Here is a 25,823-nt window from a genome sequence, read left to right on the forward strand (position 1 = left end):
GGCCATCTCCCCTGAAACCTTAAGTACCCCCTTCAATTGCTCAACACCCACAACTTTTTTTGGATGGATTTTCTCTTTTTCTTGTTAATGATTCTTCAAGGTTGCAACCAGCAAATTTTCTTCATGCCTTTCCTGACACCGTTTCGTCCTCTCTCTGCTCCTCTCCTGAGGGTTTTACATCTCTGCGGCCCCAAGAAACACAGTCACTTCAGGCAATGCAGTTGTTTCTCTATGTACCCCAAATGTGTAAATGTAACCATCTGTGGACTATCTTTGCATACCTCAGTCTTCACACCCCTGAATTTCTCTGTCTTTGCAAGCCTGATGTTGCCATGCAGTGCCAAGGCCCCAGGTTGCAGGAGTCCCTCTATGTGAGGTCTCCCTTTGGCAGGCAGGGAGCAGCTTTCTTGAGTCAGTTTTTGAGCTGTCTTTGATGATAAGTGGAAAACGTATACATTTCAAGGACTTCAGTGGAAATTAACTAGCACGATCAAGCTGACTCTGTCTCCTTCAGCTACAGCATTAAAAAGTTTGAGAGCAAGAAGTTACATGCAGAAGTGCTTTGCACTGGAGTGGTGTAGAGGAAGAAAGTGATAGGGCTGAGAGCCATTACAATAACAATAGAATGGAATGCTTATCCGTAAGTGTCATAGTCGGAAATACTTATGCTGAAATACAACAGCACCATAAGACTTCCTGAAGAGAAACACGATGATGCCGGGTTTATTCCACTTTAAACACTTCTTCACTGCCATGAAGAGACATTCATAATTAATGCATACGTTTTTTCAATTTCCAGGCCAATGTTTGTGACTTCCTAATATTTTCAGTTTTGCTCATTGCTTATGAGCATAACTTTAAAATTATATTGACCCATAATATAAAAAAGATGATCATATAGTGTTGTGCCTGTTTAAAATGCAAATTGCTCTCCCCTTCCCTGTAACTCTGTCTTTCACGCGGTCTACGCAGCAGCATACCAGGCTCATCCTCTGCCCATGACGCTGGCATCCCATATGGGTACTGGTTCAAGTCCTGGCAGCTCTATTTCTGATCCAGCTCCCTGATTATGATCTGGAAAAGCAGCGGAGGATGGCTCAAGTCCTTGGGATGCTGCACTCATGTGGGAGACCATGTAAGAAGCACCCAGCTCCTAGCTTAGGACTGGCTCAGCTCTGTTGTAGGGCTTTTGGGGAGTGAACTAGTGGAGGCAAGACTTCTCTGTCTCCTCTTCTCTCTGTAAAACCTGCCTTTCAAATAAAAACAAATAAATTTTAAGATGTAAATTTCATGCTGGTAAAGTGAAGGTTTCAATGTGATGGAGCCCCTAAGGAATTATTTTATTCCCTAGAATTCTATACATTTTAAAATTTCTTTTCTTTTTTTTTTTAAGAGTTATTTATTTTTGTTTTGGGAGGGGCAGGGAAGATAGATTTATGGAGAGAAAGATCTTCCATCCATTGATTTATTCCCCAGATGCCTGCAACAGCTGGAGCTGCACTGATTAGAAAATAGGAGCCAGGAGCCTCTTCCAAATTTCCCATGTGGATGTAGGGTCCTAAGGATTTGGGGTGTCCTGCTCTGCTTCCCCAGGGCATAAACAAGGAACTGGACAGGAAGTGGAGCAGCCAGGACCGCAACTGGCGTCCATAAAGGATGCCTTCACTGCAAGGTAGAGATTAGCCAATTGAACCATCGTGTTGGGCCCTATAAATTTATTTCTTAAAAAATATGTTTAATTTACCTATACTTTAACATATGACATAAAGTACAATTAGGTATTTTGGGATTAATGCTGAAAAATAAGCATCCTCCTTTTCTATGAAGTTAGAAATGGCTATTTTTTGGGCCCGGCGCGGTGGCGCAAGTGGTTAAGGTCCTCACCTTGCACGCCCGGGATCCCATATGGGTGCCGGTTCTAATCCCGGCAGCCCTGCTTCCTTTCCAGCTCCCTGCCTGTGGCCTGGGAAAGCAGTCGAGGATGGCCCAAGGCTTTGGGACCCTGCACCCATGTGGGAGACCCGGAAGAGGCTCCTGGCTTCGGATCGGCATAGTATTGACCCGTTGCGCTCACTTGGGGAGTGAATCATCGGACGGAAGATCTTCCTCTCTGTCTCTCCTCTCTGTATATCTGCCTTTCCAATGAGAAAATAATAAAAATAAATCTTTAAAAAAAAAAAGAAATGGCTATTTTTAGCTTAACTTGTAGTAAATCCCTAGCGTTCTCTTGCCATTTATTTATCTCTCAGTGTGATATATTTCAACAGGCAAACATACAGCCCTTCCCATGTGGAGAAATACATACATATGCTCTGACATAGCAACACTCAGTCCCTGAGCACACACAGTTAGAAAACTTACAGGGAATACAAGACAATATCCAATTGCTCAGCAGAGTTCATAGGACACGTTAGTTTTTGTAAACTTACCTGCCCATAAAATGCCACTCGGTAGTAGCGACCAAAGAGCCGCTTCTCGGAATTGACGACTTCTGCCACTTTTAGATAGGATCGGTGGATGTCATAGTAGAGATCCGACAATTTCTGAAAGCACAAATTGAAGGGTTACATGAAGATGATGCTGACGGAATTACTATGAAATTTCTGCTTTGAAAAACTGTCATCTGTACAGGTGGATGGGCGCTGTGGTATTGAGGATTAAGCCTCTGCCGACAATGCTGTCATCTTGTAGGGACAATGGTTCATGCACCAGCTGCCCCACCTCCACTGCTGCTGGCCTGGGCGAAGCAGTGGAGGATGGCCCAATTGTGGGCCGTTGACTTGGGAGACCCGGATGAAGCTCCTAGATCTTGGCTTCAGCCTGCCAAAGCATGTTTTGATTGCACCTATCTGGGAGAGCACCAGAGGATGGAAAAATTCTCTCTCTCTCTCTGTAAGTCTGCATTTCAAATAAATAAAAGAATACTTAAAAAATAAAGAAAATCGTGCTTTCCTAAGTAGGGGCTTTTAACTCCAGGGTGTTTGGAATACCTACTTTGAAGTCTCGCTGCTTCTCAAAGACAGCAATGATGGGCTTGTTGACATCAGCGATGAGTTCATACCGCTCAGACTTCCAAAGGAACTCCACACACATGTACAACTGCTCCACCAGGATGTGCTGCAATGTCCCAAACAAAAGCAGAGTTCACACGGCTAATGCTGCAGGTCACCTCTGTGGCTCAGTTTCAACATGAATGTGTTGTCAACTTTTTCTTCTTGAGATGCCTGAGTCTTCTATCTTTACTGCTGGCATTCACAGTCCAGCAGCGGATCCTGGTGCCATTTGCATTCTTCCCTTTAACTTATTACCATTACCTAAGTGATGAGCCAGATGTGCTACTGAAATCTATGAAAGCCTGCACAGCATTTAGTCATTTCTGTTCCTATGGTCACTGGCTTAGAAGCAATCTCATTTACTCAACTCTGGGTTATTTGCAGCAGCTTTCTCCTCCAATTCTTTCTCTCTGGTAATCTTCCCCTCTAAAACTTAACTCTGATCATGACATCTCCCTGGATCTACATCAACTGAGAAGCCTCAGGCTGCCAATTCCTGTACAGCCTATACGCTGTGGCATTCAAGTCACTCCACGATCAGGGTTCAACCTTCCTTTCGGGGATCCCTGGTCTCAACACCCTGAAAATGACTTGGCATTCTGGCCATTTCATGTCTTGCCAGTCCATTTTTGGAATACTTTCTCACCTCCATATCGTGAACATTATTTGAAATGTTTAACACACTGTGTAGATGCACTTACTTTGTTTGTAAAGATAGAACCATATGTACAATTTACCCAAATTCATCCCCCCCCAATTTTTTTTCCATATCTTATTCCCTACCTATGTGATAATCTAAGTTTTTAGAAGTTAGTTTATGCTATATTTTTTTTCTTGGTAAGGATAGTGTTATTTTCTTCACCTGAATTGCTAAATAATTCCCAGTAGGAAGTTGCTTCTTTTTATGAAAAAAAAAAATAACCATGGTTTGCAGATCAGAAGGTTTTCTGCAGAAACTCTTGAGCCTCTTGCTTCAAATGGAATTTTAAATAAATGATCCAGTGCGTAAGAAAGCTGTGATCAGCTCACAGAATTGCTAGCATTCCTATTCCCTTTACCTGAAGATTAGCGATCTTCTAGAAGGGCTGCTGACGCACATTTGGTTTCACTTAGAGATGCAAATAGAGCTTAGATTAAATTTTCTTGAAAAGGATACTTTATAAATGAAGTCTCACATTGATTAGTTTTATTGTAATTTTAGCCTCAATATCATTTTATCTAATTAAGTCATACAGAATAGTCATTTGACTTCTGAGTAAGCATGCTTCCTTCTATTTAGTTTAACATCATAAGTCAATGCATTCTTTTCCTCAGTTACTGTACCCTGGGTTATTTAAGTCTGACCTCATTGTATGGTGTATCTTGCATTCCCGAATCCTCTTTCATTGCTCCTTCTTCTTTAATATTGGGTGTAATGTTCAGAAAAGCCGGCCATCCCATAGAGAACATGCCTTGGGAGGACAAGGCAAACACAACATTATTATTTGGGCCTAGTCTCGCTTGGATTAGACAACGTCTTGTTACACGATGTTACAGGTATTCTAAAACACACAACCAATGAGATGGTGAGCTCACAGCTATTGATCACTACCCTCTTCCAGTCAACCCATGTTCTCCTTTTCAACGAGTCTGTATCAATTTCAATAGGACACATTTTCTGTGGAGGCACAGTCTGAGACTGTTGACAGAACGCAGGGCTGTCAGGGAGACACATGAGGCTTTAACGTTTTCAATTAAATCAGCTTCTCTGTTTCTTTTGTTAAATAGGATATTGAATAGATTTAGGATACTAATACTTGAGAAAATACCTGGCACAATCAGTTGATTGTGAAGGAAATGCTCAGTTCAAATGCATTTTCACTCTTTGGAATTATCTAGAAACTTTCCCATTTTTTTTCAGTATCACTCAAATTTAAGAATGCCAGTCTGTGTAGACCGAGCGGTGATCAGTTGGTAACGGATAACGTTTCTAGATGACTGTGCATGGCGGAGCACGTGGGAGCACAGGCTGAAGGGAGAGAGAGTCCTTGACCTTCAGTTGCCTCAGAAGCTGACCTTGAACTCTAGGCCAGGCTACTGGACTTCTCATCAATACCAAGTGGTAACAGTACATAACTCGGCAAATATTTGAGACATCGGTGATGCAGTGCTTAATAATTTCCGGATAACAATACTTCTTAAGTCATGGATAATAAATTTGTGAAATGCTCCAAATTTAATAAGCAGTTCATTGATCATGTCACTAAACTATCACTCCCAACACATGCCGTAAATTACAGGTATTGTAACCTACTTTTTGCTGTTTAAAATTTTAAAAATTAAAAAATTCTTTTTCTATCTGTTATAATAATATTCCTTTCATAATTGAATAGGTATTCAAGCATGCAAGACCTGGTTACAGGAGGAAAATCACAACATCATTTTTCCAGACTGATGATCACTAATCAGTACAGCTGGAGTCATGTGTATGTTCTTGTCACGTGCACACTCCGAAAGGAAACCTCGCTCTTCCGACTCCAAGCCGTCTCAATATCAAAGTATATTAAAGGCTTCAAACGCACACGCCTGAACTCCAGATACAGGCCGATGGGTGTGAATACAGGCTAACGCCCTACAATCTTGTCTCTATTTTAGAGTTTACTAAAAATAAATATAGCCATGACTCAGAAGGATCATAATATTGTAACATCACATAATTGCTTAAAGTGGATATTTAAAACGTTTGAGTATTCAAGATTCATATAATGGTTTTGAAACATGGCCTGATTTGATCAGTTTTCTTCAATTCAATTTAGAAATAGTCTGCATGGAACTTTAGGGTATCTGATTATGATGAAAATATACTGGGGGAAAAGGCATAATTAATAAAACAGTGATGTTTCTTATGACTCACAAATAAAATAAGGCTGAATGGGAATTATGGAATGAATAGGAAGATCCCGAGTTTTAGATCAGAGAGTGGTTACGATGCCTAGTTTGGTCTCTTCATGGTTCTCAACTGACTGACTTCACTGTCTTGGTTTACTTCTTCATTACTTCAAATGTCTAATTCAAAAAGTCCACCAAACTCCTTTAGAAAATATACACATATTTAAATAATTAGGAAAAAAATGCATTTCTGAATTGCTGAAACTTAAATTCACTTAATTTTTGTGTAGCTCTTCTCATCAATGCCTCAACATGTACTTCTGTTGTTTATATACTGTTTTCTGCTGCTTTCTGAAAATTAAGATTTCGTGATCAGATAGAGTGCAATTCATATACTTTGGGCTTGGACAAACATTTGCAAGGACATGTAGAGTAATCAGCACGTTCATTATTCATTGTTACAGTATTTTTATTCATATGTTAAAGAGGAAATTTTTAGTTAGAGGACAAGTTCATGAAAGTGGTATTAAAAATATCAAGTTTGGTACAGGAAACTTTTAAATCCAGGCATCACTTTTTTCATAATACTAATTTCTTATGAACTTGTTGAACACCCAATGATTCCATGTGTGAATGGCTTTCAAACCTTTGCACCAAAATAAACTTGCCTCTAAATTCCATTATTGCTAATTTTTTGAAGTGCCCACATTGTTTGCATCTCCTTAACAGTTTTATTATACCTATAAGTTAATATGTATATTCCTCTTCTAATTTAAAAACATCTTCACTTTCAGAATAAAATCCCAACAGCAGACTGGCATCACGTGGTTAGCTCTCTATGACCCTAACTCATTGTGAGTACTGGATGCTACAACGTTTCATTTGCAGAGATCTTTCCAGTTCTCTCAGTTTGAGATAGCTTTTGCTTCTAGAAATACATTGTAGTAATATCTACTGCAGGAAATGTCAGTAAAGGAACACAGTTAAGTCACTCACTTCCTCCACCTGGAGCTGTTAGTAAGGCATTGCTACCACAGGGGTGGGGTTCCTCTGGGAGCAGGGGTGATGTGCAAATCTTTTCCGTTTTCCAGTAACCTATGACAGTGCAAGATGAGGTTAGTAAGTTGCTACATGTTTCCATTAATACAAACTTATGAAACTACACATCATTAACCAGTGAAGAAGCTGACCATCCAGTTAGCCTTAATACATAAAATAAATATGCTAATAGCAATGTTAGAATGAAAGTTTTAAGTATAGCATAATGAACAACATTGTTGAAAGGGAATGTTCTTTAATAAAGCATGACAGATTAATAAAACCTAACATTAATAAATTCAATCTTGTTAATTCTCTACCTGCTGGTTGGGATTTCCCCCCTCACCCTGCTCCTCACAGTCACATTACCCTTTCTTTTCAGGTATTCTGCAATGAGGGCAGCGATATGGACGTAGCACATGGCAGCCTGGAGCAAGACAGAAAACAAGGCAGTGAGATGCTGGACCTTGACCTAATTAGGACCAATATTCCAAGGTGAGTTAGCAGGCTCTATCAGAATGTGCAATGTACAAGAGTCCATCAGTTATACAATTGTAAATAAGTACCAGTCAGATTTCAAAATACATGCGTGTTTGAGACTTTTACTCTTCTAAAAAGTGAATGAGCTGACCTATAGAATTCTCTCTCCCCTTAATATCTAAACTTTGATTTGTTTTAAATCCACATATTTCTTTTCTTATTGAAACTAAAACCACTGTTGTCTAAAGAAAAAACAGCCTGCCTTCCAAGCTTTCCACGTCTTCAGAAAGGCCCCCTCCTTGAATTACTGTTGCCTCGAACAGGTGTCCCATTGGAGAGCACTTAAGGACATGACCTCACCCAAGGTAAGCTGTGTGGTGTCCCTGGACCTCTGGAGGGCAGTGCAGCTTGATTTCTCTCTAATATTTCCTATGGAGCTTTGGACATGGCTGAACACATTTGGCTGTGACCTGTTCAGGTTCCAAATGACTCCAGTGTTTCCCCTTTGAAGATTATATGGAGGAATTTCACCATTTTCAGGGAAAGTGGAATTTCTTATTCTCATTCCTGTCCGACTGCTGCCCTCCCGGCCTTCTGCTGCCCACTGCATAGTCGCTCGCTGCAGAAAATCTTCAGGGTTTAAAGCACATCGAGACAAATGAGTCCTTTCAACAAGGGGGCATAGCCATGCAAACAGGGCAGAACTTCCCCACTGGGTACTCAGAAGTCCTAGGCTGCTGTGTGTTGCTGTTTAGTGTTTTAAGTTTAAGTGTTTCAACAGTGTTTAAGCCGACATAAGCAAATAAACAGCAATTGATCTGTAATCTTCATACTGTTGGCTTTGTTCACATGGAGCAAAGGAGTGTTAAATTCTCTATGGCCAAATTCAGCTTAGCTAAAAATGGCAGCAAAGCTTCCCCGTTCAACTCCAACCGTAGGAAATAAGTTTTCAAACACAGATTTTGATTTATCTAACTTTGTAATTTCCTGACACTGTTACAGCCTCCAGCCTAGTCACAGGGTCTTAAACATTTACTACTCTGCATTTCATAATTGGCAGCTCAGGTGTCCTTCCCAGCTTGGCTTTATTTGATGCCATCTAGTTGGAGTCAGGTATCCTTGAATGTTATATGCAAATGCGTGGCACAGAACATAGAACTGGGTCATATGTAGACAAGTGAAACATTTTTTTTACAATTCTCACTGTGCCTGTGAAAATCTGGGTGGCCTGTGAAGTGCACAACACCCCTGGTGAAGAGATGACTGCTGAGCCTTTTCTAATCACCTCGGATAAGTCCCCATTCCTGGCATGGATCTTGGCCATGCTTTCGAGCCAGGTCCTCCGCAGTTCAGGCGTGCTGGCGTAGGAGTTTGCCAGGCTGTGCTGGAGGTCCACCAGCATCTCGGGGTCCTTCTCATGTTCCTTCATCTGCGCTGTGGCCATCAAAACTGTCCTTATACGCTTAGTCAGGTCTTTCACCTCTGCCGGGAAAGTGCTGTTCTTTGGAAAAGAGAGCACCCAGGTCATTATTGGTTTAGAGTGAACAAGTTAGATTACTTAACCTGTGTTATTAATTATGGCCTAGCATCATTAGTTGGTAGGTTCTATATATTGTTCCTAAGTAGGTACATCCTATGTACTGTGCTTTTGTCTATACGCACTTGATGATGAGACAGGCAATGCAATCTTTTCTTTGTCTTCTAGTTCGCCTTGTTGTAGTTATCACATCCTGTTACTGAGTGCTCCCTGACTTGAGTTCCTGGGATGGACTGAGTCTGACTTCATTTCACGAGTAGCACGTGGTGCTACTCTGGCGAATTGCATTCTTTGATCTCTCAAGTGACACAATGGCCACAAGAAACAAATCTGAAGCAAAGAGACTCAGTTCTGGCCATTAACTGAGGCTGCTGAGTTTTCTACTCTCATACTAGCAATGTCCTTAGCATTTATGAATGCCTACTTGCTGATGAAGCAAATAAAGAGAAAATCTGGGGCAAAATGCAGGCAGTGCAGAGAGGGGACCTGGGAAGCATGCTTTTAGTCCCCATGTCTAGGTATGACTGAAACTTGGCTCTGTTCTTAAGACTTCTTCAGTGTAATGACCAGAAGAGAACTCTTACGAAAGTGTTCAAAGAAGAAGGTGAATCTGCCCACAATACACACTGAAATGTCTATGTCTTACGTGTGATACATTTTCATGTTAGATAGAATTCCATATAGCTTAGAGATTCCACTTAGCAGGCCATAAGCTGGAAGTAAAGCTGCTGATTATCAATACACACAAGCAAATGTAATATAAGTGCTCAGAGCATCAGAAAATTTATAATTCATAAAATAATCCACTTAATCTTTCTCAACTCTTTAGGAAAATCCCACGAAACATTTCTTACTTTCATTTGCTTGTCTCCATTAGCAAAATTGTTGGTAATTGCAAGGGAATGTTGAAATCGCGAGCCTCCAATCCCAGCATCAGCTATTAATTGGCTCACAGCCTTGATGAGCTGGAAAAGAAAAGAAAAATGAACCCCTGATACAAAATGAGGACTAGAATCTGATCATTCATCCGGTACTTCTCATTCCAAACGACCAGAATGGCTTGCACTCGGCTTGGTTGAAAGCCAGGAGGCAGGGATTCCGTCTCGGTCTCCAGGAGCCTTAAAGGGCCCAAGTATGTGAACCATTATCGGCTGCCTCCCAGGCACATTAGTAGGGGTATGGATCAGAAATGGAGCAGCTGGGATTTGAACTGATGCTCCTGGCATGGAATGTAGCCATCCCAAATGGAGTTTTATCCACTGTGCTACAATATGTACTCCCATGAACAGGGCATTTAAGGAAATCCAGCTCGAATAAATGCATCACTAATTTCTCTTTGCACTTCCAATCAGTGGCAGCACTATGTATTACATATTGGGAAGGTCATATAGGCTAAGGCATTTCTATCTTAAGCACTTAAGCTGCAGGAATCAGAATTGGGATGCCTTTATGAAAGGCATCTGTGTGTCTGGACTTTGGTGGATGTGACCTCAAAGATCTAGCCACAGCTTCCTGAGCTGTCTATTCTAATCCCGGAAGAAGGAACAAAAGTACAGTGAAGATACAGGCTCTGCCCACTCGTGCCCAGCTATGCCCAAGAATGAATGGCATCTTTAAGAAGAGATGAGGAACTGGTTGTGGAAGGGACAAGGATTTCCTCGGAAATCGGATCAATGATTTTAACAACAGTATTGATGAAAATTGGGAGCACTTACTTGTAAGTGGGACCGGACAATGGACTTCTGTTTATTAAATTCAAAATTCTTCCTCATGAAAAAGTACAGAAGCGCTGAGGCTTCCGTCTGAGTTGACCGTGACCTGTGGTTACAGCATTTCAGCACTTCATAGCAGAATGACCCACACAGGTCGGCGGGGCCTTGGAAGAATGCTGATGGAAACTGGAGGAACGGAAGAATGGGGAGTCAGGCAGCATTCCTTTATTTTGCCATGCTTATTCTCATATTTTAAAGTGAACGAGAACAATATTCTCCTCATCTATGATATAATTTTATTGTAGTTTACACTACTGTTTCTTTTTCCTTTCTAGAAAGAGTTGCTCTCTCTACACTCTACCAGTCATTGGTGACAACCCCAAATAAGTGGAGGGGTTGCAGTGTCCTCTATTCAGTAGACATTAGTCAACCACAGGTGTCACTTTCAGATACCTTTATTAGCGGCTTCATCCACTTCATGGGAAATCTTGTATTTGGAATGCACGGTTATGGCGGTTGGAGTGAGCACTTTACCCCATCCTGTGTCATAAACAGCGAGGACCTCTACCGTTAGTGACCCAATGATAGTTTTATTTGCTTTTGGGTGTCTGCACATGTATTAAGGTTGTGAATTTCTTTTCTGGTCAGGAATCAACGTCTGACAAAATCCAAACAGAGGCAGCCACGCCTCCCCTCCCTGTTGAGAGGTGCAGTTTCTGCACTCTGCTTACTGCTGTCACACGGGAGCTTTGCGGCAGCCTGGGAGACCCTCACCTTGGACACAAAAAGTCTCAAAGAGGCAAATACGTGCTTCAGTGCTGCGGCCGACTGGTTGACTTGGAAGAAGAGCATGTAGGTATCAAAGACCCTTTTCATCAGTGAATTCTGACAGTCAGATTGCTGGAGTTGTCTCTGGAAATTCAGCAAAGATGTTATTTAGGCTCAGTGCAAGAACTCTGCAACTCTTTCCATGAGAAACCTGTTACCGGATAGGCACAATGTTGAAACTTACGGGAGTAAACCAGAAGACAGGGGAAGATTGTATGACAGAAAGTGATTGCTCTGCAATTAGAATCATTTTCACAGGCTGGTGCCAGAGATCACTCTAGCAGTCTACCTGGCACCTCTTGTGACGTTTCAGCCCCGAAAGACAGACCCGAGAGAATTGTCCCCATGGGAGTAGCAACCTAGAGCAGATTCCCTGGCACATGGCCAGTGTGGAAGGGTCAGGAGAGTGAGCGATGATAAAGGTGATTAGGTTGTGTAAGTGTTTAAGCATTCTTTAAAACATGTGAGTCTAACAGCGTTTCCATCAAGGGACAAATGTTCATATAAAGTTCTGCCTTTTCTACCAACTTGCTGACACTTCGCCTGAAGGCAGGTTCTTAGTGTAGAGACTGTATCCAACAGATCAGCGTTTCCTGGCTCAGTTCTTCATGTGTTAGCCTGGGTTTGTAAGCTTTCATGGTTGAATCTCTGACGTCTTTAAAAGCTTTACTAAAGTGTAATGGACATAAAGCCATGCCTACAAGGATTGATGTTTGTGGCCAGTAATAGATGACATTTATTTTTGACAGTCATCTCATGACATTACATCATTTAGTGACATCTAGCTGTCCTAGTTTGTATAGGTAAACCACTTTGTGGTTCTTGTGTATTGACAAAATTACTTAATGACACTTTTCTCAAGCTGTATTCCTACTATTCATCAATGAACAACCTTTCACAATAAATCGTGCATATTCAACCTGTAAAATGTGCTAGGTGCAGCAATGTTACACACCTCCCACAAGGAAACCACTACTGCAATCCAGTTAATGAAAATACACACGTCTTCCCAAAGTTTAAAGTTTTTTTTCATAACTCTTCTTCAACTTTTCCTCCACATTTCTAAGCAACTACTTATTTGCTTTCCATTTCTATGGTTTATATTACCTGAATTGTTTTATGAATGACCTGATCCAGTACATACTTTCTGCTTGGTTTTTCTATTGTCATGTAGATCAGATTATTCCTTTTTACTGTTGAATAGTGGTCTGTTGTATGGATAAACCGTATTTTTAAAAATCACCCATTGGTTGGAGCTGACATTGTGGTTACCAGGTTAAGCCATTGTCTGCAATGCCAGCATCCTGCATGGGTTCCAGTTAGTGATGTTCCACTTTTGAGCCAACTCCCTGTTAATGTGTCTGGGAAAGCAGCAGAGTTTGCCATAAGTTCTTGGGCCCCTGTACCCATGTGGGAGACCTGGAAGAAGATCCTGGCTTCTGGCTTCAGCCTGGCCCAGCCCTGGCTGTTGCAGCCCTTTGGAGAGTAAGCCAATGAATTAAATATCTTCCTGTTATTCCCTCCTCTCCCACCATGGAACTCTGCTTTTCAAATAAATAAAGCAAATCTTAAACAAAAACCCTACCCATTGACATACATTTTTTTTCTGTTAAAATTAAACTATATTTGTGTACACAGTTTTCACTTCTTATGGGTAAATGTTTAGTACTGAGAAAGCTGGTGACATAGTAGGAGTTTGATTGACTTTTAGAGAAACTTCCATATGGTTTTCCAAAGTATTTTTTTTTACTACTTTGCAATGAACAGCAGTCCTGGGTTCTCCATATCTTTGCTGTCAATCTTTCTAAAAGTTCACATTCTGATGGACACATAACATCACTCCAACCAAAGATAAACAAATGGCAAGGAAGCACATGAAAAAAGCTCAACAGTAGCATTTTTTTTTTGCACTTAGTTGTATATGTAACACATCTGTCTCTCCATTTTCTACTGAAAAGTACAGTTACACTCAGTTGGCTGATAACGAAACAAAATAAGTTGGGAAGAAACTGATATTATACGGCAATAGTGAAACATATACATGTGCATATCCAGCACGTGTCAGGAAGCCTCTGATAATATTCCAACCTCGTATTTAATAAACTTTTTACTTACACCTAAACTGATACATGTAGGGTTGGTTGATCTACAAAGCCTGTAAAGAAAGCATTCTTGACTTCCTGTCAGCTTCACCTCCTATTTTAGGTTTCTGTACGCATGATCATACTCACCTGGTGCATCTGAGTGAAGAGTGATAGCAGGTCTAGAATGGTGAGGCAGACCTCTGTGGCTATGTTGGCTTCAGTGTCAACGTGGTGCACAACGTCTATTTCATTGGCATTGCCTGCAAAACACAAAGTAAAATGTGCTGAAATGGGTAACACATTGCACCCTATCAAGGACTTTCTTTTATTAATATGTATCAAGTGTTTATTTATTGAGATTTTGATGAATAATTTATTAAATCAAAATGCTCTTGTTTGTTTCATTTTCTTATTGGCTCAGTTTGGAACACCAGACAGAACTGCTAGTGTTTGTGTGACAGAATTGCTTCGCATGTGTCAGTTGTAAGGTTTTACTATTTCCTAGTTCTTTTCCATCAATTCAGCCATTGACAAGGTCATAGTTCTTCCATAATCAGACTGGCTCAAGCTCTCTTGCTTCCGGGCTAACACACCAACTGTATAAATTCAGAAGAGTCTGCAGGAATAACCCCTTTGGAAAGCACAGTGTATGTTTGTAGGTAAAGGCACAGGTCATCTAAAAGGAATTGGGTTTCATGTCCATAACTGCTGATATTTCCTTGCAGACTAAACACCAGTTTCCTTTTTTCCTCTTATTCCCAAGCTGTAATGATGTTTCAGGATTAAAGATTTTGTGATGCACTACTTCCAGGAATGGCTCCATCCTTTTTCCACAGGATAACTGGCAGTAACCCTACCGAGAGATTCTCACAACCCACCCCCCATACCAAATGTCACCTGTTTCCAGAGATGCTACACTTGGCGTGTTACATCCTGCTCAGAGTTCGGTCCTTCTTCCCTCTCCATTTTTAACAATGATGCTATAGCCACTCCCTACTGATTCTTTCATCTACAAAACTTGCCAAGGCTATCACAAACTTTAAAAGCAGCAGTTTTCCTGGCATAGGATTTCCCATATTTCTTCAAGAATCTCATGCATCTCATCATGTCCCATACATTCTAGAGCAAAAGTGACAACTCTCTGATTCTTCTTACTTACTGGTCATCGTATTGTCTAACATCTGTAAGAGTTTTGGGTTAGACAGTGCATTTTTGCCTCGAATTATAGGTAAAGTTTGTGATCTGTGCTGTTTGTGTCCTTCATGGCTAGAAGTGTTGTGCATCCTGAAAATTAGAGAAGAAAAGTTGTTAAAGTTATTTGCAGATGATATATCAAAAGATACATTCAAATATTTTAGACTGAGTCCAATATTTTGAAATAGTTTAAACAGACACGTGGATATTAATTATCAGAGGCATGATGAAAAAAGACTGTAAGCATTTATGTGAGCTGCAGACAGACAGATAGACACACACACACACACACACACACACACACACAGATTCATTTGCTGGACTAGAACAAAGCCTGGTAATCAATCTGGGTTCCTCAGGTGAGTCCCAAGAATCCAAGTGCCTGAACCAGTTCCTGTTGATTCCCATGTGTGTAATTAGCAGGAAACTGGGTTGGACATGGAGAAGCCAGGATTTGGAGCCAGCCACTCCGCTATGGGATGTTGCCATCTCATGTGTGTCTTACCTGTGCACCCAAGGTCTGCTTTGGGCACTACCTTTGGGGGCATTTTATTCAACCAGGGGTAGCGAGCATCTGGTCCACAGACTGTATAAGGCCCACAAAATCATTCATTTGGTGTGGAATCGCAAAGGCAATTCTAGGCAGGACTAAAACTTCACGTAAAGCAGGTAACTAAGTTGGAAATTGTTTTTGAGTAATGTTATGAATATCCAGTAGCCCTTGCCAGGAAAATGGTTTTTGATTCAAGTCAAAATAAGTCTGAGATAGATAATATACAGAAAGATATCACAAAGAATGAAAGACACACAAACCCGTTCAAGAACATTCATTATTATCTAATGAAATCAAAGGGTTCATGACTCTTCATGGACTGATCAGAAAGGCACAAGATTAAACATTAAAAAGTCTAATATTGTATAATTCAGATTATACAATATAATGGTCTCAAATGGTTTAAAACAGAGAACACATCAAATCAGGTCCAAGACAAACCATGCTTTTCAGTCTTTGCTTTTGAAATCGTTTGTGATTATCACTGTGTTTGTGTATCACAGTCACAGGGGCTGCTGTGTGACTCCCGTGGTGAAGAAGTTGGTGGAGGACCCCCTGTGCTGCCTGCTGCTTCTTTGGAAGGGCAAGGACAAGGGCCTGTATGCCAGGGCCTTTTCTTCCATGCCAGGGCACTTTCAACTGGGAAAATGAGGCAGTGCCGTAGAAGCAGGAATCCTTCCTACGTCTGACTGTAACGTGCACAATGAAATAAGTTCACATTCTTGGGATGTGTGCTGTCATATGATTGCTTAGTAGATACTTGTAAGAGGGAAGCAGGCAATAGCGGACATGCTGAAGCCTCCAGCCCATGAGCGAAGCAATGCTCTTCTGTGACAGGTATTTGGTTTCAGCTCAAACTAAGGACCAAAGCCCAGGAGCCTTGACTTTGACTTTCAGGAGTCAGGTGAGTTTGTTTTGAAGACTACAAATGATGACGAGTTGTGGCCTGTGGGATCTAGAACTATGGGACTAATTAACTTTCGGATTCTGAGCCTGCTTTGATCTGGAGCCTGTGGAGAAAGCTTGATTTCTGGGAGGTGGGGGCAGGATTGATGAGAACCTATCAGGTTGGCTCAGAATTCTGAAACAGAACCCGTCAACACCTGCAAGATGGCCGTGACCTCGGGTGTGCTGCTGTCATCATTATTAATGTAGAGTACAATTCCTCACTGTTTCCATTTTCAAGCAACAATCTGCACATTTTTGTGTTTACTTTCTCACCAGGGAGCAATTTGAAGGGATCCCTATGGACACAGGCAAAATTTATTCTAAGATTTATTGGCTGCATGCCACTTCCATATTTCTATCTAAAAGTCTCCCTAAAATATTCATATTATATGTCATTATGGTACCTCTGGGAAGAATAAATCGAACTGGGAGGAGTTTTTGCAAAGAATTCTTATTCTGACATACTAGGCCCAGAGGGGCTGTGAGGAAAGATTTGAGGGCAAATATTTCCAGCAGGTAAGCTCGCAAAGAATGAGGCCAGGTCTTGATGTTCACCGCAACAATATAACAGGGAGTCTACAGTGAGCTAGTGAGCTCGTGGGACCGTTCATTCTTCCTCGCTCTTTCAATCCCTTGAAAGACAATTTCAGCTTTAAGAACGCTGCTAAAATATTAAAGTCACAGAAAAAACTGGGGAGATGCGCCCACATCCTGTTTTTTTTTTTAACCAGGAGACCAATAACTTTAAGAGTGGCAGTTGCGGGCATCATATTGACCACACGGTTTCAATTACATTGCGGTAGTGGACAATGCTCATTCTGTGCAAGGCATTGCACTCTGAGTGCACAGAAGTAGGGCACAATCCTTAGTTACGTAGTGTTTGAAGTAATTTCTTCAGTTAAACATAATTATTTAGAAGGCATATTTGATTTGTGTGCATCTGTGTGCGTGCACCCCATGTGTGCATACACGCACATATGTAACATACACAGATAAAAAGTACCAGGTACATGGAACGTTACCATTGTGGCAAGAGAGCTGATGTCTGGCACGAAGGATTGGATGCTTTGAGAGTTCCGTTGTTCTGAGTGGACTGCACAAACTTATATGCAGCAGCAATTTTTCTGTAAGAGAATCTGAGGTTTTAATCACAACACAACATCTGAAATTTATATTTTAAAAAACGTTAGGATGTCTGTGTACCACAGAACTGAACTGTGGGCTCAGTTCTTGGCTCTAGCTCATGACTCCAGATTCCTGCTAACACAAACCCTGGGAGACAGAGCTGATGGCTCAACCAAATGGATTCATGCAGCCTACTCGGGAGATCTAGCTGAATTCCCCGAATCCCACTTTAGCTCTTATCGTGCCTGGCCACTGTAGACTCTGGTGAAGTGAACCAGTTCTCTGAATCTCAATCAAGTAAACAGATAAACAAGGAGGGTAACTGACAAAGCAATTACTGGACAATAAAACACTCCATATTCTGAATTAGTAGAAAATAAAATCCATTCCCCCTTTTTTGGATGGAAATGGGTATTTGGGGTTTAGCAAAGGTGCTGCACTTTCTCATAAGCAAATGATGCAATTATTCCAAATAACTTCCCTTCTTTGCTTTACTGTAGATATTTTCTTTTAAAAAAGGCTTAGTTATGTATTGAATGTCAGAGTTACAATGACTTTCTCCATCTCTCATCAGGGAGAGGTGCGCCTGTTTGTATGTGTGTTCACTCCACGTGTGCATACATGAGGGAGCTCCACCCTCTGCTCAACCCCCTGATGGTCACAACGGCCAGGGCTGGGCCAGGCTTGAACCTGGGGTCAGGATTGACATCTGGGAGGACATCACACTCCCATGTGGCTGCAGGAGTTCAAGCATCGGGACCATCGTCAGCTGCTTTTTCCAGGCCACATGCAGAGAGCTGGGCTGGAAGCAGAGCAGCTGGGACATGAATTGGTTGGTGCCCATATGGGTTGGAATTGACTCAGGTTGAGCCATATCCACTGTGCCACAACACCAGTGCCTGGAAATATTTGCTTAGGTAAGCATCTTTCAGGTTACATTTGTATATATGATATATAAATCACTTCAGGAGATACCTGTTACGCGGTATCTGTTTTGAACTGTATGTTTTGTGCTTTTCTCAACAACTTTATTTGTAAATACCCCACCGGAATTAGGCAAGCTTCAAAATTCTATGTCTAATATAAACTCAACAATCTTATTTGCATTTTGAGATTTCTGACATTGGATCCATTAACATGTCATAACATTTTAAAAAATGATATTAATATGCACAGAAATAGTATACACATCTATAGAGTACCACAGCACTTGAAAGACAAGATTAACCTGTTGGAATCCAAAATTATTACCTTATTATATTGCGTTTTCCTAGGTATCTGAAATTTTGAAGACAGACACTAGAAAAGGGAGAAAAATGCAGCTAATTATTCATACCCTTTTATTTATATAAACGATTCATGCAAATATATTGAATAAAATATCAAGTTTAACATACTTTACATATTTTTATTAACAGATGATTTGCTAACATGAGTTTTGGGGACGAAGAGTGCTACAGTGTACTATTTTGAAGTTTCCAGAAAAAAAAGGATTATCTAGTCAACTTGAACACTTACTCCAAGATGCTGAAGAAGTCGGAGACCTCAGGACTGGGTGCTCGCTGCCAATAGGCAATAAGGGTCTCTAAAAGGAACCACCCAACAGCCATGAGACTCTGAAATTCAAAAATATCTCTGAATAAAACTTTAATTAAAAATGTCTCTTTACCATCTGCAATCGTTCTCATGATGTGAAGAAAGCACGTGAGAAGGCTCCTCGTTTCTGCTTGATCTAACTTGTCAAAGCGAAGAGTGGAGCCAATCAAAGACAACGGTCTCGGGATCTGGAAGTGAAAGGGCCAGTGAGGGCTGAGGTAGGAAGTCTGTGACTTGCCACTCATGAGCAACCTGTTCTCGAGGGAAGCTGCACCTTTTCGCAGTTGTCCGTCTTCTCACTGCTCTTCTCAGTGGTGCTTGGATTGGACTCAAGACTTGCCAGCGAGGCTCTGGAATCAGCATGGTTTACTGTAGAAATAGCTATTGATGAAAATGCTGCAACACAAGCCACAGTACACATATGGCAATGAGATGTATGGATACACGTACACACAGAGAGCTAGAGCGACAGCCCACATGATGTTGATTTTGGCAGAGATGGCAGTGTTGTGACAGAACAGCACCAGGGAATCTGGGCTTGGCAACATTTTAAGTACTATTACAATGGTCATTAACAACTTAGGAAATCTACATCATGACAAATGGACATAAACAAAGGAAATCTTTTTAGTTTCTTGAGACATGTTTTAAAGAAAGTTCTTATTTGAAAAAGGGCGTTAGTAAAAGTAAGACATTTTTGAAGAAGGTACTTTCCACTTTTGAAAATGTACGAGAGATTAAATGACATTTCCAGAGTAGTTCTAAAAATAATCTTTAAGTTGAGAGCTACTATATTTTACAGGCTGTATATGCAAAGAAAACGTATGACTTCCCAGAATGAAGAAATCTGATAACATCTGAGTAGAATGCTCCTTAAAGCAAATAAAAATGAGCACCGAGTGGAAGAGGAAGCCACTGAGAAGCATCCACGGAAACATGTACAAAGACTCGCTGGTTGTAAGAATGTAGTGTACTGTACCATACAGATTATGGCTAATGAATTACGGATGGAGGAAAAGGCGCAGCGAGACGCAGTGTCATCATGGAGGAATGGTAAACACACGTGTTCTTGCGAGGAGTCACGCACCTGCTATGGAATTTAAAACATCCTTAGAAAAGGACGTATCCACCGAGTTTGCATGTTTCATGGTTGTCTGAGTTGGGAATCCTCCGTTAGTGCTTAGGTCATCTCGGGAACCCTGTACCAGAGGACAGAGGAGGTGAACGGGGCTCAGGAGCCTCGGCATTGTGGAAACCCACACAGGCCTCTGCACTACCTCTTCAGTCAGATCCTAATTGGATGGTCCATATCCCAGCAAGAGTTATTTGCCAAAGAAGGTGGAAAACATAAAGGTAGTTAAAATCACTGTCTCAGTCACAATTTGATTATTTCTATGAATATTTGATGATGTAATAGAAAAAAGTCTTTTAGATACGAACTAAATGGTCAAAATAGTCATTGATGTTTTAATGGATTACACTACAGATGATATATTATTATTATCATGACCATCTTATGCATATTCCTATCACTAACAACTGGATTTGAAAGTCTGATTATATGCCGGTCTCTATGATAAATGATTTCTATTATACATAAGAATCTTTTGATGTAAGTGCTTTATATCATCTTATAAAAAAAGGAAATTGAGGATTAAAGATGCTGAAGAATTTATCTAAAGCCATACAGATAATAATTGATCTGATAGGATTTGAATCAGGTTAAAGAAAGGAATTCTGAAGGCTTAGCTTCTAATCTGGTTGTTGGACTCAGCACTGTGCTAATTGGCCTGGGACCTGACCACAGTCAATACACTTCCAACGGGTTGTGGGACAGTTGCTGGATGGCACAGTGCAGAGAGGACGCCTGGGCTGTGTCTGTATGAATGCACTTGGCTGTCCTGACAATGCAGGAAGTGATGCGGGAAAGGTCTACACTGAGGAGGGACCATGAATGCAACAGGGCACCATGAGTGCATCGTGTAAAAACTGGAAAGCATGGGAAGTAATGCAAAGAACGTAGGAAAATGAAAACAAAACACCTAAGAGATGGCACAGATGGAAGGCTAAGCAGGTCACGCTGGAACAGGTGACATTGCTGTAAAAATCCAGCAAAATGTGATGTTTACCCTTGACTTTTCTCAGATGGGGAAAACCTAACACTCACTGCAAACAAAGAACCAACAAAAACCCCACTGAAATGTGAAACCAAACACACGCTTACCTGATTGGATGTATTGGCAGTAAAGGGATACAGATCCTTCAAGTAGATCCTTGGCATGTTGTCCAGCAGCATGCCGTACAGGGGCATGTACAGACCTGCTATCTGGGCCTGCTTTCTCTAGGTGAAAAGGCAGCGGGAGAAATGACTCACACAAGGATCAATAGGCTGAGAGGTCTGATATGCAGTTAATGCCATGAGCCATTAAAGGGTGTTGAGGATAGGAGGCAGAAAGATCACTTACTGGTTCTCTGTATCGATCATCAAATGAATGCTTGGCCATTAGGTTTTTCAGGACGGCCAAAGCTAAGTGCCTTATGTCTTGGTCTTCCTGTAGAGCAAAGCCAACCTCTCTGAGCAGAATTCCAATCAAGAAATGCTTGCGGCAAAACTCATTTGTGACTGAATATTCAGGCATATCTTTGTCAGTAAAAAAAAAAAAATTCATGTTATCAACAATCAGATAATCACTGTAGAGTTAGGACAGAGAATATAAAGCAACTCTTCCTTTCACCAAGGGATTCAATAATGCAGTTTGCTGTAGAGAGCAGAAACATCATGCCCTCTTTCAGCAACACAAGGAATATTATGGGTATACCAATACAAACACAGGCACAAGCTGGCACACAACTTCAACTGGTGGATTTCACAGAGGTATCATGCACACAGATCAGAGAGAGGAAAACCACTCTTTTTTTTTTGGTCTGGAGTAATGAGGAGCCTGTGAAGGGAAGGAATGTAAGCACTGTGATGGCTCTTGAGGACAGGTACCAGTTAGAAGGTTCAGCTACTCAGGAAAGATGGATGTAATAGCAGGAGAACAGGGGACCGGGAGAAGGAGTGTGGTTTACTGTGGTGTGACATTCTGAAAGTACAGGTATGTAGACATCAGCTGTGTGTGGGTCTGTAACCACCACAGATGAGTCAGAAGTGGTGATCATGGAGGCTAGAGAGATGGGTTGGGGCTATACAATGGAGAAACATTTGTACATAGCCCTTAGCTGATGTATGGTTCCTCTGCTCTTTGCATGTGATTCTTGGGAAAATGTTAAGACACTAAGGGCTCTGAGGTCAGTGTATGTGTGTGTGTGTTTAATACAGGAAGCAAATGAACGAGACTCTCAGCAGGCATGGGATGAGGGATAGGCCACAGCACACTGTAGCCATGGAAGAGAAAAGGGACAGCAGAGAGCTGGTGTCTGAAATGCTGGAGCAGGAACTGCACAGTGCAAGGAAAATCACCAGGATGATTTGGCTAAAGGAGGTGAGTGACCAAGAGTAAGGAGAGCAGAGTGGAGTGGAAATTTCCAAGCCTGTGAAGAAATAGTATTCAAGTTGCCACTAATAATGGATTTATGCTCAATGACAAAAGAACTTCAGAAATGTAACATTAGTAGTTAAGGTACTGGCATATCCAAGAAAACATAGGGGAAAAACTATATGACATGGTATTGGCAGTGATTTTACAAATATTATCCCCAAAGCACAGGCAACAAAAGTAAGAATAAAATCTCAAGTGTGACTGCAGTAAACAAAGCATTTTTGGACAGCAAAGGAAGCTATCAACAAAATAACAGGGCAGTCTATGCAATGAGAGAGAAAACCTTGCAAATGTCACATATTCAACAGGGGCTCATATCCAGCATCTATGAAGAGCTATACAAACTCAACAAAGAAACAAACAAATAAATAGAAACAAGCATAAACAACCAATCTAAAATGGACAAAGAACCCAAAACAAATGTTCTTTTAAAGGCATACAAATAACTAACAAGTAAATGAAAGTGATAAACATCACTAATAATTGGGGAAAGACAAATCTAAAACTACAATGAAATACCATTTACTCCTGTTAAAACGACTACCATCATGAATTCAAATGATAACAAGTACTGGTAAAGGTGTAGGGAAAGGGGACTCCTACAAATTGTTGCTAAAGTTGTAAACTGGTTCAGGTATCATTAAAATCAATATGCAAGGTCCTCAGGCAACTGCAAATGAAACACAGGATCTGCAACCCATCTTCTGAGCACATTTCCCAAGTAGCTGGATTAGCACCCTAAAGTGATGCCTGTACTCCCATGTGCACTGTAGTATTAGCCAAGACAGAGAAACTGCCCGAGTAGCCTGATGGGTGTATGTGGTTTCTGCACATAGTGGAGTCTTATTCAGCCCCAACAAGGGCATTCTGCAATTTGTCCCAACACAGAGAAGCCTGATGGACATCATGCTAAGCGAAATAGGCCAAACTCAGAAAGACGAATTATGCATGATCTTGGATAGGATCTGGGATCTAAAGAGGTTGAATTCACAGAATCAAAAAATACAAGGCTAATTTCCAGAGGCTGGGGGATGGGAAAAATGGGTCAGATTCCCATTATAAACGAATACATGGTGTAAATACAATGTGCTATAATATAAGTACACTTAATAGCAATGCACTGTATCCTTGAAACTGGTGAAGGGGTTAAGTATTAGTTTTAATTATTTCACAGATACAAAAAATGATGGTTTACTACCCAGATGCCCACATGGTGAAGGCTGTGCCAGGAGTCCAGAAATCCATCCAGGCCTCCCAAGTTAGTGACAGGGACTCAAGCCTTTTTTTGGGGAAGGGGGACAATTCTAATAGGTGAATTAGAAGGGAGCAGAACTGGAAATGAAGTTGAAGGAACTTGAACCAGCATCCAAATGGGATGGCAGTGTCACAAGTGATGGTGCCTTAACCCACTGTGCCACAATGCCCCAAATTTCTCTGTTAATGTTTCCATGTGCCTTTGAAGGAAAACACACATTAAGGACACCTCAGATGTACTGGGAGAATTAAAGACATTCTCACCTTTGGAGAACAAAATATGAAAGAACTGAAGTTAGAGAATTATTGAATTATCTGTGGTCACAAGTTGAGTCATCTGATAAATATATGGATCACATGATGCTAATTCTATGATTATTCATTATTACCTGGAATTGGAAATTCATAGTATTTTTGTTCAATACCACTGGACTACAGCAGTTTTGCTCCACACTACTGGACTATAACATGGTTACTGATGTTTAGATAAGACAGTGTAAAATATCAATACATACCTGAGGCATGTAACTCTTGAGTAAATTCTGAAGGTGTCACAGGATCTAGAGTTGACACACACAGACAAAATGTTCAGATACATAGATTTAATAACGGTGTTGAAGTTATACCAGAAAGCTAAAGTATGTCATTTCACAATGCAAATTTCTTTAATATTGTCATTGATGACAAAGATTCTAGGGAAATGATTCTACATTTCCCTAAAAACTAATGTCATAAAATGGAATTACTATAATTTTTGGTTTCCTACTTGGGCATTTATTTTCTTTTGAAGATTTATCTATCTGTTTTTTATTTGATAGATATATTTGTGGAGAGAAGCGCAGAGATTTTTCACCTGCTGGTTCATTTTCCAAGAGGCTGCAATGGCCAAAGCTGGCTCATCTAACGCTGGGAGCCAGGAGCTTCCTCTGGGTCTCCCAAGTGCGTACAGGTCCTCCAGGGCTTTCTCAGGCACATTCACTTTCTGGATTGGAAGTGGAGCAGCTGGGACTTGAACCGGTCCCTATTCAGGATGCCAGTACCATATGCTGAAGATTAGCTTGCTATTTAACTGTGCCGGCCCCAACTGAGTATTTATTATTTTGTATCAGAACTCGGCCTCCCATGAAATGTAAATTTAAATGTTCACTGTATAGTATCAGATGAAGAAAGAGAGCTTTTCTTTTTAAGGTATGGACTAACAATTAATGTCCAAATGGTCAAATAAAGATGTGTTCCTCTTGGCTATCTTAACCAGCATGGCTAACCAGTAATGACTTTGCACTGTGCGAAACAAATAAGTTAAACACAAGTGGTTAAAAATTTAAGGTCTTCTATATAGTTTTCCTTTTTTTCTACAAAGTGTGCTCCATGAATTAGCAAGAAAATAGGACAATGCATGTAACTTGTATCTAACATTGAAATGACAAAGTTTTCATTAGCTTCCCAATGTGGTTTTCCTCTTACATCCTCTAAAATATTACTTCAAACTACAATATGTATAAGGAAACGCTTGATAATTTCAGTTTCTAAATATCAGAACTGTGCTTTGTGAATTGCTTTACTCACCATTTGGGAGCAAAGTGTTTTACCTTCCTGAATCATTTTAGTGCTTCCTTTGAATCTTGATTTTTTAATTAGATTAGGGTGTTGAGCTAAGTAATGCTCAAACTCTACTGTACTCTGATATATAAAATATTCTAATTTGTATAAATAATACATAGAATATTTTCTACAAAATATTCATGTCATTGTAAGTTTACTAAACAAAACACAAAGCCCCACTCTTTCCTTTACACTCAACCTCTTCCTTTCTCTGGCCCAGAAACGACAAACATTCACAATGCTGCACTCCTCCCCTCCCTTCCCTGCTCCTTCCTTCCATACTCTCTTCTGTTTTTCACCCCACACCTCTACTTGCCTTCTCCCCTCCCTTCTTTGGTTCTCACTCCTTCTTTCCTCCCTGCAACCCTTCTTCCTCTTCCTTCTTTCCTCCCTCCCTTCATTTCTTCCC

The 25,823-nt window shown here is 40.8% G+C and overlaps 1 protein-coding gene across 6 annotated transcripts in view; it reads right to left on the bottom strand.

Annotated features, from left to right (window-relative positions):
- The window catches only part of DOCK10 (dedicator of cytokinesis 10), a 246,269-nt gene that overhangs the window by 15,314 nt on the left and 205,132 nt on the right, over positions 1-25,823 (bottom strand). For 5 of the 6 annotated variants that reach the window (XM_040982815.1, XM_040982814.1, XM_040982813.1 and 2 more), the window contains exons 31-50: positions 24,328-24,372; positions 21,482-21,657; positions 21,241-21,357; positions 20,104-20,215; positions 19,291-19,412; positions 19,090-19,204; positions 18,939-19,005; positions 18,672-18,719; positions 17,318-17,419; positions 14,760-14,884; positions 13,748-13,860; positions 11,463-11,600; positions 10,692-10,874; positions 9,831-9,941; positions 8,725-8,940; positions 7,329-7,386; positions 6,918-7,016; positions 4,398-4,504; positions 2,995-3,117; positions 2,430-2,543 (exon numbers count right to left, since the gene is read on the bottom strand). In XM_040982815.1, coding sequence (XP_040838749.1) covers positions 2,430-2,543; positions 2,995-3,117; positions 4,398-4,504; positions 6,918-7,016; positions 7,329-7,386; positions 8,725-8,940; positions 9,831-9,941; positions 10,692-10,874; positions 11,463-11,600; positions 13,748-13,860; positions 14,760-14,884; positions 17,318-17,419; positions 18,672-18,719; positions 18,939-19,005; positions 19,090-19,204; positions 19,291-19,412; positions 20,104-20,215; positions 21,241-21,357; positions 21,482-21,657; positions 24,328-24,372 — 2,291 coding nt within the window. Of the gene's footprint in view, positions 1-2,429; positions 2,544-2,994; positions 3,118-4,397; positions 4,505-6,876; positions 7,017-7,328; positions 7,387-8,724; positions 8,941-9,830; positions 9,942-10,691; positions 10,875-11,462; positions 11,601-13,747; positions 13,861-14,759; positions 14,885-17,317; positions 17,420-18,671; positions 18,720-18,938; positions 19,006-19,089; positions 19,205-19,290; positions 19,413-20,103; positions 20,216-21,240; positions 21,358-21,481; positions 21,658-24,327; positions 24,373-25,823 lie in introns of all 6 variants that reach the window. The other variant, XM_040982819.1, reaches the window with a different exon arrangement.

Source organism: Ochotona curzoniae, unplaced genomic scaffold (genome assembly GCF_017591425.1).
Source record: "Ochotona curzoniae isolate NIBS_2020 unplaced genomic scaffold, NIBS_Ocur_1.0 contig_3643, whole genome shotgun sequence".
Lineage (NCBI taxonomy): Eukaryota > Metazoa > Chordata > Mammalia > Lagomorpha > Ochotonidae > Ochotona > Ochotona curzoniae.